At 38.4% G+C, this 15,166-nt stretch overlaps 1 protein-coding gene across 1 annotated transcript in view; it reads right to left on the bottom strand.

The window, feature by feature from the left end:
* Positions 1-660: 660 nt before the first annotated feature.
* Positions 661-15,166, bottom strand: part of LOC106947132 (teneurin-3-like) — a 93,527-nt gene continuing 79,021 nt past the window's right edge. Inside the window, exons 4-5 of the mRNA XM_015031951.1 lie at positions 14,464-14,689; positions 661-946 (exon numbers count right to left, since the gene is read on the bottom strand). Of these exons, the coding sequence (XP_014887437.1) occupies positions 676-946; positions 14,464-14,689 (497 nt within the window). The 3' untranslated portion in view covers positions 661-675. The remainder of the gene's footprint in view (positions 947-14,463; positions 14,690-15,166) is intronic.

The raw sequence follows: 15,166 nt of genomic DNA, 5'->3' as shown, positions 1-15,166 counted from the left end.
CAAACAAACATTGAATTTGTAAATCTCACAATCCCAACCAGTGACTGTCAGCTCTCATCAAAATATATATATATTTTTTCCATTACAATGAAAAAAATACAATGACTACTGATTGTTAGTGGTAACCCACCATGACCCTGTTAGAATTAATCATAGAAAATCATGGTGACTGTGGAGGAGATGCAGAACTCCACAGCTCAGGTGGGATCATCTCTCCACAGGATAACTATTAGCTGTTCTTTATTAAATTTGGTCTTAATGGACGACTGGAAAGGAGAAAATATCCCTGAAAGAAAGCCAAAAGAAGTCCCTTTGTAAGCTAAAGGGTAGACACATACCATGTGGAAAAAGTTGGGTTGAGGGGTAAATGCCATGTGTTCTACACTTTTCAGAAATTGCAAGTGTGCAGAATGTTTAAGGGTGTACATACTTTTGTATAAGGTCCTAAATCTGATAGAAGGGCTCAAGAAAAAGGACCCTGATGTGCGTCCATGACTGAGACTAAAGCAAAACTCTGCTTCGCACTCATTTAAAGTTTTGGGAGGAAACAGGTCAACCTTCGGATTTTTTTCCTTTTAAAGCTGTTTTAATAGCTGTCAGATTCTTGGAGGCAAATACATTTCCTGAAACTTTCCCATGCGTGCAGTGCAACCAAATTTAAACTTTTGCCAAATGTTACAGCTGCTGTAATCTCCTCTGAGCCTTACCTATGCAGTAGCAGAGAATGATGGAGAGCACTACGGCTACGGCCACGGCGATCAGGGCAGTGCATTTCCAGGAACAGTGTTTAGGTGACTTCTTGAACTTGAAAGCCCCCCTGGACAGAGTGTTTCTGGGCAAAGGGCGTGCAGGCGTGGAGTAAACGGTTCCTGTTGCCATGGTGTAACCGGGAGCTGTGGCGCCAAAGAACGGTGTGGTTCCCGTCCCCGTTTTAAATAGAAAGTGCCTGGAACAAAAATGAAAATGAAGATTATAATCTTATGAATTTAAAAGGTGGTTGCTCTCTAGCATTAACTCAAATCCTAATAGCTTAAATGAGTTACGAATCAGTTTAAGCTGCTAAAATCTTAATAAAAGTGATTAACTCGAACATATTTAACACCACTCAAAGACTCCAACATGAGTAGCTCTGCAGGAGGATCTCAGCTTTAATCTAATATCCAATCTTATCCTGACACTGAGAAAGGTGGACCAAAAGTACCTCATAAAAACAATAATCTCACTTTCGCCCTTTTACAACCGGGCCTTTGCTAATAGCCCATTATACCTGGGGTAATTAACAGGGTTTAATCAAATACACCACAGAGTGATCGTCTTATTAACTTTTAAACCCCACGTGAAAAGCTCTTAAGTAAATGAATTAAGTCTTGTTGCCACACTTGCCACTACTTAGAGATTAATACCCAAATGCCTTCCGGCTTATGGGGACAGCCAGGGAAATTGAACAAATTGACCACGGTTTGCAGACATTATACCAGACTGCAGCTGTATTATTATACTGCTTTTTCCTTTTTATTCAACCAAATTCTAAACAAACGTACGATTTCACACTTGTTTTTGTGTATTGTTTTTATATCTGAAATAATTAGAAGCTCCAAACAAAAGGTTTAAATGAACACCACACTGTTCTTTTGCAGGTAATCAAATTGCTTATGTGAGTTTAAAGGAGAGAAACAGTGAAACAGAATTTATCATCAGTGCAAAATGCAGTACTCCAAAAGTAAAAGCTAGCAAACAAAAGAACTGGCATGTCTTTTTTAGTATAAAACCCCCTAAAATATAATCATGAATGGATTGTTTAAGGTTATTTTATTATTCAGGAGAGGCTGCTCTGCATGAACACTTCACATGCTCTCTTGCACACATTCCACCTAAGGCTGCCTCTCTGGCTCCATCACGGTTCTGCCTGTTCAACTGGAACACTTTGGGCTGGAGCTCAACATTGTCCTTCAAAATGTAGAGAGGTCACAAGTTTCAGAATCTACTTAAATAATCATATATAGTTCATACATGGTATTTACATTTACACTGCATAAAAATATATTTAACTTGTTTTTTCTTTCTCTGCCATTAAACAGAATATACCTGATGTTTTGTGTGACCCAAACAATCCAACTTTTTTTTTACACTGTTTCTTATCCATCATCACAAGTTCGCATAAAGTTTCTTAGCCTTTGGTTGGAATTTGTTTTTTAAACTTGGGTCAAACATTCTACACATATTACAGGACCTGTCTCAAAAAATACTCAAAATGACACAGGACATTTTTGCAAACAGTGTTTTTGGGGTGAAATTTTACAAAACTCAAACAGATGTGCCTCCAGAGTATTACAGTGGTGGTGTTATGTATTTCCCAGGAACATAGTAAAGTCAATTAACTCTGTTACCTTGAGTTTTATAAAAATGCGGGTATATATATATATATATATTCCAACATTAATAAACAGAAATTTAACTTCACAGTTTGATGCCTGGAAACTGGTGTCTGTCTCTTTAAGAAGCTTCTACTCTTTCAGACTCTCTGCCTTCAGCATGTCACAACAATGCTTCTCATTATACCATTTACAACCGGAGCATTGGACTGAGAAATGGTCGGTATGTTCAGGTCAGCGGATGAACCTGGTGGAACTGTGCATCCGCTGGAATTAGCAAACCACCAGATTTTTGCTAATTGTTGCTGCAGGCGCCTGAATGGCCGCCAGGGGAGATTCAAGGATTTGTCACACATGCAGGAAAAAAACCAAAGCGACCCTCAAGGTATATTATTGATGAGTTAATAACATAAAACATATATAAAGAACAAAATAGAAATTTTAATTCTTTATATCTCCCCTTTAATTGATCCAAGCAGAAGCTTACAAAGTCATGACATAAATATCTGGGCTTTTCTTAATTGGTCAAAGGCACAGGAAATGCAATACATCTGGTTTTATAGTGTCAAAAGCTATTTTATTTTATTTTTATTTATTTATTTTTCTGGGATCAATCAAGCGTATTTAATATTAATTAGCTCAAACTATAAGTTGAGTCAAATTGGATGTTGGTGACAAAACAAAAGTTTGTTGTTTTTTTTTAGGACAGTTTAATGAAAAAACACAAAGATCTTTTTTGAAGAAAAAGCAGGAACAACAAATTAAACTATACTCATATAAAAACCTAGTTAGACCAATGAACATGATGTTCTGAAAGTTCTGAAACTTGCTCTGCTCCACTAACATCTTCATTTTTCTGTACTTCTAAAATTTTCACATAACACTTCTCGTCACCTTAGTGGGTAAAAGGTTTTATGTCTGTGCAGATCCCGAGAGAAGAGGTTGCCAGGGTAACTGCAAATTCAAACTTACCAATATACTGATAAAGCCTGTTTGCTCATCAATTATTTGTGCAGCATCTGTGAAGTATCTATGTAATCTTTGTAAAGGCTGTGATTCTTTACTAAAGAGGTTGAAATCTGGCAAACTGAGTGGAAAATCTAAAGCAGAAAGCTGAAATTTTGTGTAGTTCCACTTAATAATTACAAGTACTCTGAATGTTCCTAAAGTGCTCTGTTTCTGTCATCAAAACACTTCAGTGCAAAAGGATTTTCTTCATAAAGTTTCCCACGTCGAGTGCAGTGAGTTGTTTTTTACGTGCTCTCCATGAGATGATGCTCACATGTCGGTGCTGCAGCTGATATTTCAGCCGCTTTGTCTCCTGTGAGGTTCCCTCTGAGGTAAAATCTGTTCTGATCAATTCCTGACTAAAAGAACAAATGTCAGATGAGCTCTTCGACGCCCCTGACTGACGCGTGCCGTTATGATCAGACAGGGATTCCATTTAAAGGTTACGATGCCACATAGATGGAATGACAATGCAGCCGCAATCTCCAACCAGGAAAAGTTCTGATTACTCATTCTAGAACAATCCTTGCTGTAGCTGCAGCGGCAGACTCCGTAATATGAAGTTCGGTATGAATTGAGGTCAAAACTTGCACAACGTTGGCGGCGGCAGACGTGCAGTCAGACACAGGCAAATAGACCCTGCTGTCTGGGGAGTTAAGTGTAAGTAGATGCAATCTGATGAGCTAGACAGACTCGTGGATTCGTGCACACGTGTGCAAGAAGAAACTGTACTCTATCTAAGGAAGGTGAATACCTAATGCATTCTGGGTAGATAGTGTGGAAACAGTGTTGCCTGCAAACAGATGCAGTGAAATCTGTGCACAATCTTATTTAAGCAATGCTATGAATATATTATTCTCTTACGGCCTTCAATTCTAAAGCAGCTGAACTTGAGAAACAGAAAAAAAACAAAAAAAAAACAACATAATATCATAAAGAAATATTACATATAGGGTGCCTTAAAATATTCATACCAGCTAAAAAAGTTTGCATTTTTTTATGTAGGTGCCACAAACTTCATTGTATTTTATTGGAATTTCAGATAATAGACCAACAAACAGGTTTTGAAACTGAAAATCCCATGTTTATGGTTTAAATATGATAACAATAGGCAACAGTTCAGAAGGTTTGAACTGGCACTACAAGATACTACAGATGCACCAGACATGTAAAAAGGTGCATTCAGAAAATATGCACTGTTGAAAATGACTACTGGGTGTTCATACCAGGACACCAGTGAATGAGTGAAAATCTTTATGCTCCAGCTTCTGAGACAAATTCCTTTTTTGGACATTTATTACACTTGACATTTAAAGTAATTCCCATGTTGATGGCTTTCATGTTACCCCTCTGTCTTTTCTTTCTAAAATGCAGACTGAAGGGGTCTAAAGATAAATTCCTGTTGGACATGATTAACAAACAGCAGACTAGTGTAAATGTCTTCTGCTATAGACACTGGATGACCGGCTGTAATTGATTCCAGTCAGTGTGATGCAACATGGCACATTACTATGCTAATCCTGCCAGTGGTGTGTTGTGAGTGCAAGAGAGAGAGAAGGAAGAGAGACAATGAGGAGAGTGTGAGGCTGAGAATGAATGCCTGAGTGTCGGTGAGATGGCGGCGTGTTGGTGTGCACGCCTGTCTGTCCCATTGAGGAGCCTGAAACACAAAGGCGGCAGCCGGCCTGCTCTCCTCTGCACTCACAACATTGCTTGTCATCATGATGACATTTAAAAACATGCTCAAAGAGGACAAAAGACTAAACACGGAGTGGGTGGATGTGTCCATGGCTAAGCTCCAGCTGTAGGGCCGAGAGAGCACATAAGAAACAATGAGGATGGAGCGCTTCAGAATGTGTAATCTGCATGTTCACCAGCGCTCTGAGTTAGCCCCAGAAATCCAAGGTGAGAGCTGGAATAATCAGGTTGCTTTAAATATGGCCTTAAAAAATTGACCACAGATGTAATTTGACATTGCAGTGACTTGTTTTCACACTCGCTGTCGCAGTGGTCTCCTCATCAAAGCACCACCTGCCCTGTTGACAGGGGGTCTGCTGGTAGGTGCTACGATGCTGCTGCTAGCTCTGCACCATGAGGTTGTTCTTCAGTGTCATCCTGCCCAAAGAAAGCAGCGGGGGGCAACCCTGGATCGCTGCTGCAGGTGGCTCGGATTATTTGTAGGTGGGGTTTTATCATTTTTAATAACTCTGATTGTGTTTGACAGAACAACAGTTTAGCTGCTGTGCACAAACTATAATTAGGCTTATCATTATGACCACCTCCCTAAACTACCTGAATCCATTGATGCATGCAAGAGTGCTTGTGTTATAAAATGGAGCAACCCCAACCATGTCAACACCTGAAAATACAGATTGATTTATTGCATGTGATGCACCTAACAGTCTTAGTTTTCACATATATTCCTTTTTCCCCCCACAAGCTCATATAAAAGTGCTTATATAAAAGTTTACAGGTTTAACTGGAAAATAGCTTCTGGGATCCTGGTTCTACAAATGCTGAGAAGCTTTATTGCAGCAGACCCAGAATGCAGGACATGAGTGGGTTCCCATCTTCCTGCTGCAGCTTGCAGTCTATCTGAATACTCCAATGCAACGCAACATTTTCTACTGTTTTACATTTTCAGACTCAGTACCATTTCTCTCCATTGCTGTAAAATGTCTGACTGAAGAGATCATGTTGAAAGTAAGCAACCTTTGTCACCTGAGAGGAGATAAAATGGAGGAAAAATATCATAATTATTTTAAATATTTGTCATTATTATTAGGCTCTCCTTATAAATGACTAATAAATAGTTATTAGATATGTTATTAATTAAGCTACAAGCACTTTCATAAATCATTAATGGAAATGTATAATACATTGACTAAAGGCAATAAAGAGTCAAAACTGATCAATGTCTTTCCAAACAGAGGGCCAAATCTGCTTACCTGTACATTTCATCTGGAATCAAACCAACCATTTCAGACTGAGCTGTTAGCCTGACATAGGTAGCTTTGCAATTTTACAATTTTGATAAATGTAGTTTTTTACAATGCACTGATAAAGTACAGTATTAAAGGCTAAAGAATAATACTCATAAATGCTAATCATGCATACAATGTTGGAACATATTCTGAAATTATTAGCTGAGCAATTCCTAAATGAACAGATTTAGTTTACCATTTGGTGAGAAACGAGTCAGTTTTGTCTCAGCCTCAATTAATGTGTTATAAAAATTGATTCATAAAGTGGTTTCGATTTAATTAAAAATATAAATATCAACTATTTATTAGCCATTGACAAGGGGAACCTTATTATACAGTGATGAATTTTAATTATTACAAACAGATATACTTTATGGCTGCAGCAAATTATCAGATTTTTGGGGTCCAAACTTGAAGAAGCCAAAAAAAGTTTAAAAAATGGGAGATCGGTTGCTGTATTTGCTCCATACATATGAATGCACAGACTCCACTGAACCCCTGAACGTGTCCTGGGGAATCTGATGCCAAGATCCTCTAAATCCTGTGAGCTGGGGGTTTGAGGCTCCATGAGTTGGACTTGTTTGTCCAGCACATCCCACAGATGCTCCACTGGATCGATAAAGGCCACCTTCGTCCTCTGCTCTGTGGTTCAGTCCTGGTGCTCACTGCCCTTTGGTTGCTGCATACAGTGGCAAGCATGTACTTGACAACAAGCTACAAAGTACGATGTATTTCAACATGTACACTGTTCATTCTTCAGACTTCCTGTGGTAGTCTGACCTCTGCAGACTGAGTACGCTCCACAACAACCACAGTGGTGGAGAAGCTCTGCCTCGATCCTCTTCCCATCAGGATCTGGCTCCTTCTCATTCTCGCTCAAATCTTTACAGTGGCCTGTTTTTCCTGCTTCACAAACAAGAACTTTTTCTACAACATTCTCACTTGCTGCCTAATGGAATCTACCCACTAACATTTGCCAGCATGTATCTATCAGTGTTCATAATGTTATGCATCATGAATATTTTTAGTCAAACTTGGGAGTCTAATTCTAGCACAATTATGCCTTGGAGTAATTTTTAGAGACAGCTGTGGTGGGGACTATTCCACTATAATGTGTAATAACTGTTTATATGAACAATTATTTATATTACCCCACACTGAGTTTTAAAAATCTTTATACTGTTTCAAATTGTAGCTAAAGAATTTAGATCTGTAGACGATATGCAGCATCAACAGCAGCAGTTACAGTTTCTAAAGATGACTAAAATAAATAGAAAATGCCACAGGACTCTGAAAGTGGCGGAGACGTGTTTGCTTGGCACTAAAGATGTTGGCAAAAATAAATAAGAAGGCAAACACATACAAAAAAAAACTACATCTTGAGGATTACTACTTTGTCTACTCTACCATCCACATTGGCCGTTAACCAGCAAACACTTTGAGCTCATCTCAGCTCCAGAGGGCCAGTTGGCTGGTATCTCACACATGACTAATCAGTCCTGGTGCAATCATGACACAGTGAGTGGACATACACTGCAGAAAAAAAAAGTTCAATTTCCCTCCTCTTATGTGGAGCGTGACTGAGTCATGATTTACATGTGCGTACCACACACTTATGTCCACACATACGCACAGACACAGAGCAAATCCCACGTACTTGAATTACCACTCCCATTCTTTCTCACCCTCGAGAACAATCCCAGCACATTCTCCATCAGGAAAATGAACTGTCTGTGGGACACAGTGGCGTGCGATGATTTTAGAGCTGAGACATAATTTCATTTCACCGAAGGACTCCTTTGACACGTGAGTCCAATGAGGATTGACAATACATTTATAACGGCAGCATACGGCTCACAAGGCCTTCAAGAACTGATTCTGAAATATCATAACGACGGCCATATTTGAATCTCATTGAATTTAGGAGCAGAAAATGTTGAAGTGGGCTCCAAAGGACATTCAAATGTAGCAGCAGATGCACACCTTAATTTATTCAGTGCAGCACATAGACTCTGGAGCTTCTCTCTTACAAGATAACGGCATTAAAAATACGAATTTCACTCCCACTCGTATAAACTATTTAAAAACAAAGGATTAAGTATTGCTGGAGAGTAATTGCCCCGTATGTGCATTGGTCTCTAGGGAGACAGACAAAGGCATGGCACTTCATTATACAAAGAAATTCAATGGAATATCTAATTGAAAACATCACAAAAAACTATTTCGGTGAAGCTGAGTGGTGAGTAAGAGAAACCTGCAGGGTGAATTAAAAGTGCTCCTTCCTTTTTTACATCTGAATGTCTCCTCAGTGGTTGGCAATATCAAACCGAATCACTGCTCAGCCTAATGTTACTTTTCAGACTCACTGGTTTCAAAATAAAAAGAATAAAACTTAATTTAGATTCACTTCAAGGAATTATACTAAGTTCATATCAGAAAGTAGGACTGCAGATTGCCATATGTAGACACAATCATATTTCTCATTAAAGTAACACTATCCAGTTCCTCTCAGAATGGGATTAAGTGTAGATCATGCTTTTTGCCCCTTTTTTATCCTTTTTTTTAAGCCTCTGATATGAAAATAAGTGCCTTATCTTCTTCCCGATGGGTTCATGTTTCAGACTTTTACAAAGGAAGTAGTTCTTCAGTTCAATGTTTGGTCGACCTAACCATCACCTTTCAATTATTTGTATACCATCTTGAGAAATCTGCAAAAGAATCTGTAAATAAATAACTAAAAAATATGACATAAATGATTTATCAGCTCTGTGGCGATACCTCAACTGGCTGTTAGCTGCAAACTGTTAGCTTATCTGAGTTGAATTTAAGGACCGTTTTGAACTTTATAGGAATCTAGACTTCAACTTCTCAAGTTTAAAATTCAAAATAATTTGTCTTGAGCTGGATATTATATTGAACACATTTGTCTATTATGTACAATATTGCCTTCACAATGGACTGTTTGGATACAGCGTGAGTTATTCAGTTTTAGCTGTATTCATGAATTAATGCTGCGAATGCAAATAATTCTAGACGCAGCAAACCTGAATTAAATAAAACTACGAAGAGATCTGAGATGAAACTATGACCTGTTTAATGATTTTTATGATAACATTTCTGCCAGATGTTACTGAATTAATACTGAAAACACAAGATCCATATATGGTTTAATCTGAATGTGATGTGTGGAGAATTAAGCGTTTTACTGAATTAACAGATTTACATTCGATTTTGAGTAGCTGTAGGAATCTTTCCTATTATTTTCGACAATTAAATCTCTATTGTGTTGCAATCACCAATTTAAAGAATTTAGATTATAATTTTACACATATACATGAGATTAAATTGTTTATATTGATTTTTTTTCTCACCGAGATGAAAATTAAAATAGTAGTACTCTTATCTTGATAACTTCATTGTCTAATAATCCTTTTTGCATATTTAAGCCCATTTTAACAAAACTGTGTGAATATTAGTAACTGTGATGAGTCTGCATGCAATAATCATCATAATAAAATTTTACACTGTGACATCCCTAATAGAGATTGTTTAAAACACAGCTTGAGATTCATTAAAGCTTTATTTGTGAAAAAATAAAAAGGAGCTTTTCCACTGCTTTCTTTGTATTAAGACCTCTTTAGAAGGAGGTAAACGAGAACAAACTGTACAGATGAGTACACTTATTACAGAGTCTTTAAAAGATGGCTGGAGATTGATGAAAAGAACAAGACGTTTTGCTAAAAAGCTGCATTCTCACTCTTATGAACCTGATATTGTCTCAAGTAGGAACCTGCATGGATCACTAAATCCCTATTAGATGCATGTGTGGAAGTCGGTGTTTGTTTTGTTCAACTTCTCCTGAAAGGTTGGGTGTACCTCTAGAGAGAAAATAAGCCACATTTATGTTAGAAGCTGCCTGGCAGCAAGATCAGTGACTTTTATCAATCACCATAAAATAATGATCAGTGCAGAATTTCTCACTCTTTCAAAGAACACTGAAAGCTAGCTGGTACCAAGTCAAATTAGCGCACTCGGGCTTTGAAGACCAACACTTCTAGGGGAGGTTACACACACATATTTCATTACTGCTAATTGCTGTAAAAGTAGTTAAAGCTGTCAAATGAGTGTTTTATTTTCAAAGGGGTCGTCATATCACAGGAAATATATTAGGCAAGATCATAACATTGTGATTCATTCTTGACACTTTTTTAATCAAATCCCTTGTACAGAATAATTTACCGAGTGCACACATGAGCAGGTCTGCAGAGCTGCATGAGAAATAAAGTCTGTGTCACTCTTGGAGACCGAAATGAGATTCACCTCCCCAAGGTACCTGCAGCTATCCTCTGCACACAGATGCTGTTGCCTGGACTTTGCTGCCCCAAACCCCCTGAGGGCAGCCTAATGAGTACATTCTTGAGCTTCTGTTTACATTTCCCAACCCGGTGGTTTTCATGACATCTGTAATTATGTTCTGAACCGGGTCTTCCCTTTTGGCCCTGTTGGTTCGCAGCAGCCCTCGGTTCCCACCCACTGACAAGCACTTGATTTAGAGTCCACCATGGTGGTAGTGATTTATGCCTCGGCTGATGATAGGTGTGTACATATTGTTTTGTCGATACGGCTAAGACAGCTCAAGGTCACTGGACGGTTAGTATTCAATTACAGCGTCTTCCTGGAAAAGCAAAACTGTCACCACACATCCCAGCTGATTCCATCAGATCTTAAGAAGTTGAGACTTTGTGCTGCTCAAGTCAAAGTTTACAATCATGAAAGGGTGCGTACCCCTTGGCAGGAAACATCGGGCTGGATTCCATCTAGTCGAGGCTATTTCTTAGTCAGAGCGCCATGCTCTGCACTTCATTAGCCAAGATATTTTAAGCTTGCTGATTAGGAGAGATATAACTAATATTTCAGGAGAAATGACTTGTCTGAGACACTAAATAGAATCTTGCACAGCAGATTGTGATATAAGACAAAATCCGCTTACCTAGATTGTCGTTAAGCTATAGACTCTTTGATTTCAACTGGCAAGCTCTCTGCTGTTGCCATACTTCACACTAATCATGAACTCTCCTTCTCACTGTGAGCTGGTCTTATGTCTAGTAATCAGCCCTTAAGTGCAGGTGATTACAAAAAGCAGAAAAATCAGTGAACAATGTGGCCATTAATCAAACGCAGCAGGAGCTATAATATGTCATGCCCAATTTGTGGTGTAATAGTTTAACTTGATGAGAACTGCTCCTTAAAATTGGCTTAAAAATAAGCTATCCCTAAATATTTTAAATCCTAAAGTGATTTATCATTTCAGTGCCCCCTCCAGTTTGGAGGAGTGACACTAAAACATTAATAAAATCATCAGCTATAAAGGATGGGCGTTGCTTTTTGTGCGTTCCACAACCCACCAGCTGAAAGCATCCATCCCTTTTAATAGAATTTGAGCCTATTTGCCACAAACTAATGGAAAGGCTTTTAATATAAGAACTGTGAGGTAGTGCTGCGTAGTTTCTGAGATTGGTTTTATTGTTCATGTTGATAAAACGTAACACACAAGCTGCCAGCTTAAAAGAGGCTAAAGGAGTCATTATTCTAGTTATATGTTATTTGCTACAAATTGAGTTTAAGACGCTTGAATCCAGTGGTCAAAACACAAACCACTGCAGCTCTGCTAAAAGCCTCTTTCCTTCTTTGCTTTCATTTACAGTGGTTTGCAAAAGCACTCTTACCTACCTAAACTTCTTTATGTTAGTCACAAACTGCAAATTGAAAAAGAAGAATTCAGTCACATTCAGACAATTAGAAAATGTTTTCCAGTGAGGCTCTTTGGTTCAATTTAAAGTACTTCAGAGGTTTGTAACTGTTATTTTAATAGTTCAAACCACACATATACCTTAATATACATTAATACACACAGTGGAAATTGTCTTTCCACAAGCTCTACAGTATTAATTGTCTTCAGTCTTGGGGATACAACTAATTAGTGCCATTGAAAATGAGCAGTGCTCCGGGATTGGCTGCTTTGCAAATGGCAGCCAATAGTGTGTCAAGAAGCTTTGTGTTCAGGGATTTCAGCTTCCCAAGCTGATTTCTTCCTAATCTTTCAGACATGGGTAAATCTGAAAATAGGCAAAATTTTTCCAATTGATTTTAAATTACAGAAAAATCCATGTAGAGGTGAATCCACAAATACTGAACTGCAAATACAGGCAGAGGTTCACTATAGCCTCACGTCTTTTGGGTTTCAGTGTTTTTTGCTTATCCTACTTTGTAAAACATCTCAAACTTAATCATATTTGATAGAAAACAAGTCTTGCAACACATTCTTCATTGAGGTTTGGTCTGAACTTTGACTAGGCTATGCTTAGGGTCATTCCTAAAGTTCTGTCCTAGTCTGTACTCTTTTACAAACTCTAACAGGTTTCTCTTAGAGCACTGAACTACATTTAAATGATTTACCATCAATCATTGTCCTGCCTGCTTCCTTGTCCATACCGAGAAAAAGCAATGATGCTGCAAACACCACCATGTTTAACCATTTAGAAGGAGTGATCAGCTTAATGTGCAGAGCTAATTTTCCTTCAGACAAAGCATTTTTATTAAGTAAAAAAAAAAGTTTATTTTTAATCTCATCTGAGCACACTTCCTGTGAACCATCAATCTTAAAAGTCAGACTTGTGGTGAGCCAAGGCCCCCAGAGTTGTTGTCAGCCTGTTGGCTGCAGTTCCTTTCACTAGATGTATTTACACTCTTACCCATTAGCTGACTTCTGAAGAGAATAGGTAGTACTGCATGTTATTTAAGGGCATCAAAGGGAACAAATGCACACAACAGTTTTAAGATTTTTTTTAACCACCTATAACTCTCCTTCCACATCTTGGAAGTCTGCCTATCTTTAAAAATCCAAAGAAAATACTGATGATTGAAGTTGTAATGAGACGGATGTTCATTCTTATTCCTGATTGCACTTTCCACACTTAGCCGTGTCTGAGATTGACTCAAATGCTGCAAAACTGTCCATGCATGCTACTTTTAGAAGTGAAAAATGATGAGCATAAATCATGAATGACTTATTTACAGCAGTTTTTTTCTGCTTTGACTCAGAGAGGAAGAGAGAGACATGAAATATATCTGATAAACTGGGAGCCCTGGCTGTACATTATGAGCTGTCACAGGGTGAAAACTACAGAGAAGAGTTTATGAATGCTGAAACAGAAAACTACTACGCTAAATGATGCTATAAAGAAGGCTTGATGTTAAAAGAAGCTTTGCTTTGAACTGAGGAGTTGTCAAGCAAAAAACTTATACAAAATTAAGGAAAGCTTCTTAAAACTTACTTTTTTACATTAGGCCTTGTAAAAAAAATAATCAAATTAAACAAGTGAAATGTGTTTATGTTGAACACAATTGCACTGACTGTTGTATTTTGCTGCTATAATTGAGGTTATTTGGGTTAAATGTCTTCTGATGAGTGAAAGGAGCAAGACATGAACAGAAGTCTTTCATAGATATTTCAAATCATAATGAGAATGATCCTGTTAATTCCTTCTATTATAAATGACCAACACCATCTGTCTGAGAATGTGTTGTATTCACATTTCTTAAAATAAAAAAACAAAAAGCACAATGACTACAAAGAGGGTGCTGTCTATCAAGAACATGATGTTCACTGCATTTTCTTCCAGGACTTTAAGGCTTGGTTGTTACTTTGAATTATTTCAGATGACAAAAGCAAACTGTCGGTTCAGTCATGACTCATCACTGAAACTATTAGAAATATAAGAAATTATCGTGTGTTTCAGAAACACATCAAACAAGCTGCTGGTTAGAGATTTAAAGCATCTAAAGTGAGCCAGACTATAAAATTAAAGTAAAACAGTAAAACAAAGTTATAAGTGAGTCTTTTTCTCCCAAAGGGTTTAATTAAAATCCTATAAGATTTGATAGGACGGGTTTTGGGGGCACTGACTGAAACCGAGTTGGGAGAAAAGACATTTATTACACTTAAAGCTCGCTTCAGCTCATCTGTTGGGCATCATTCTGCTTTCTGAATCAGTGAATTTGACATCAGATTGTGCTGGTGGTCGCTGCGGGTCACCCACCTGCTCTCCAGGGCCACATTGCTGCCCAGCACCCAGCTGTCCTGCAGCTGGACGCATTCCGCCGTGCTCTGCAAGTCAGCCGCCAGGCCGGCTGTGGGTGGTGGACTCGGGCTCCGCTGGTTGGCCAGTGAGCTGCGGCTCAGGGAGGTGATGGACGGGTGCTGCTTATGTGGGGGCGGGGCAGGTGGGATGGGAGGCGGGGCCTGTTGACTAGTCAGATTGTCACCTAGACAGAAACATGAGAGACCGACAAGAGAATATCAGTTAACATATTCTTTAGGTAAATCAAAAGTGAAAGAAAAACGGTGCGTTTGCTTTGATTGAATATGCTAAGAGAGCTGAGAAACGACAGATGGTTGAGGTATGCATACCTTCTATACACTACATGATGGGCTTATGGCAACTTAACAGACCAAGAAAAGCAAATATAACCAAGAGCAAGACATAAAAATGAGATGCAACCACCGCAAAAAAAAAAGGCTGTTTTTATGAAGACACACATAATAATTGTCACAAAACACCACACGGCTGACAGTTGGGTTCTCTTAAACAGAAGGTCACTTAGAGAGGCAGCTGTTCCTTTATGGGCGCTTAACGCAATGCTTCACGTTTGATTACAGCCAGAGAAGACTCTCAAATAACTAATGACCAGAACATCCATTAGGGCTCTGAAAGAACAGGTTTTCCAATTTCACACAAAGCT

Source organism: Poecilia latipinna, unplaced genomic scaffold (genome assembly GCF_001443285.1).
Source record: "Poecilia latipinna isolate Pla-1442-1.1 unplaced genomic scaffold, P_latipinna-1.0 Scaffold224, whole genome shotgun sequence".
Taxonomy (NCBI): Eukaryota; Metazoa; Chordata; class Actinopteri; order Cyprinodontiformes; family Poeciliidae; genus Poecilia; species Poecilia latipinna.
This window is presented reverse-complemented; position numbering and strand designations above follow the sequence as displayed.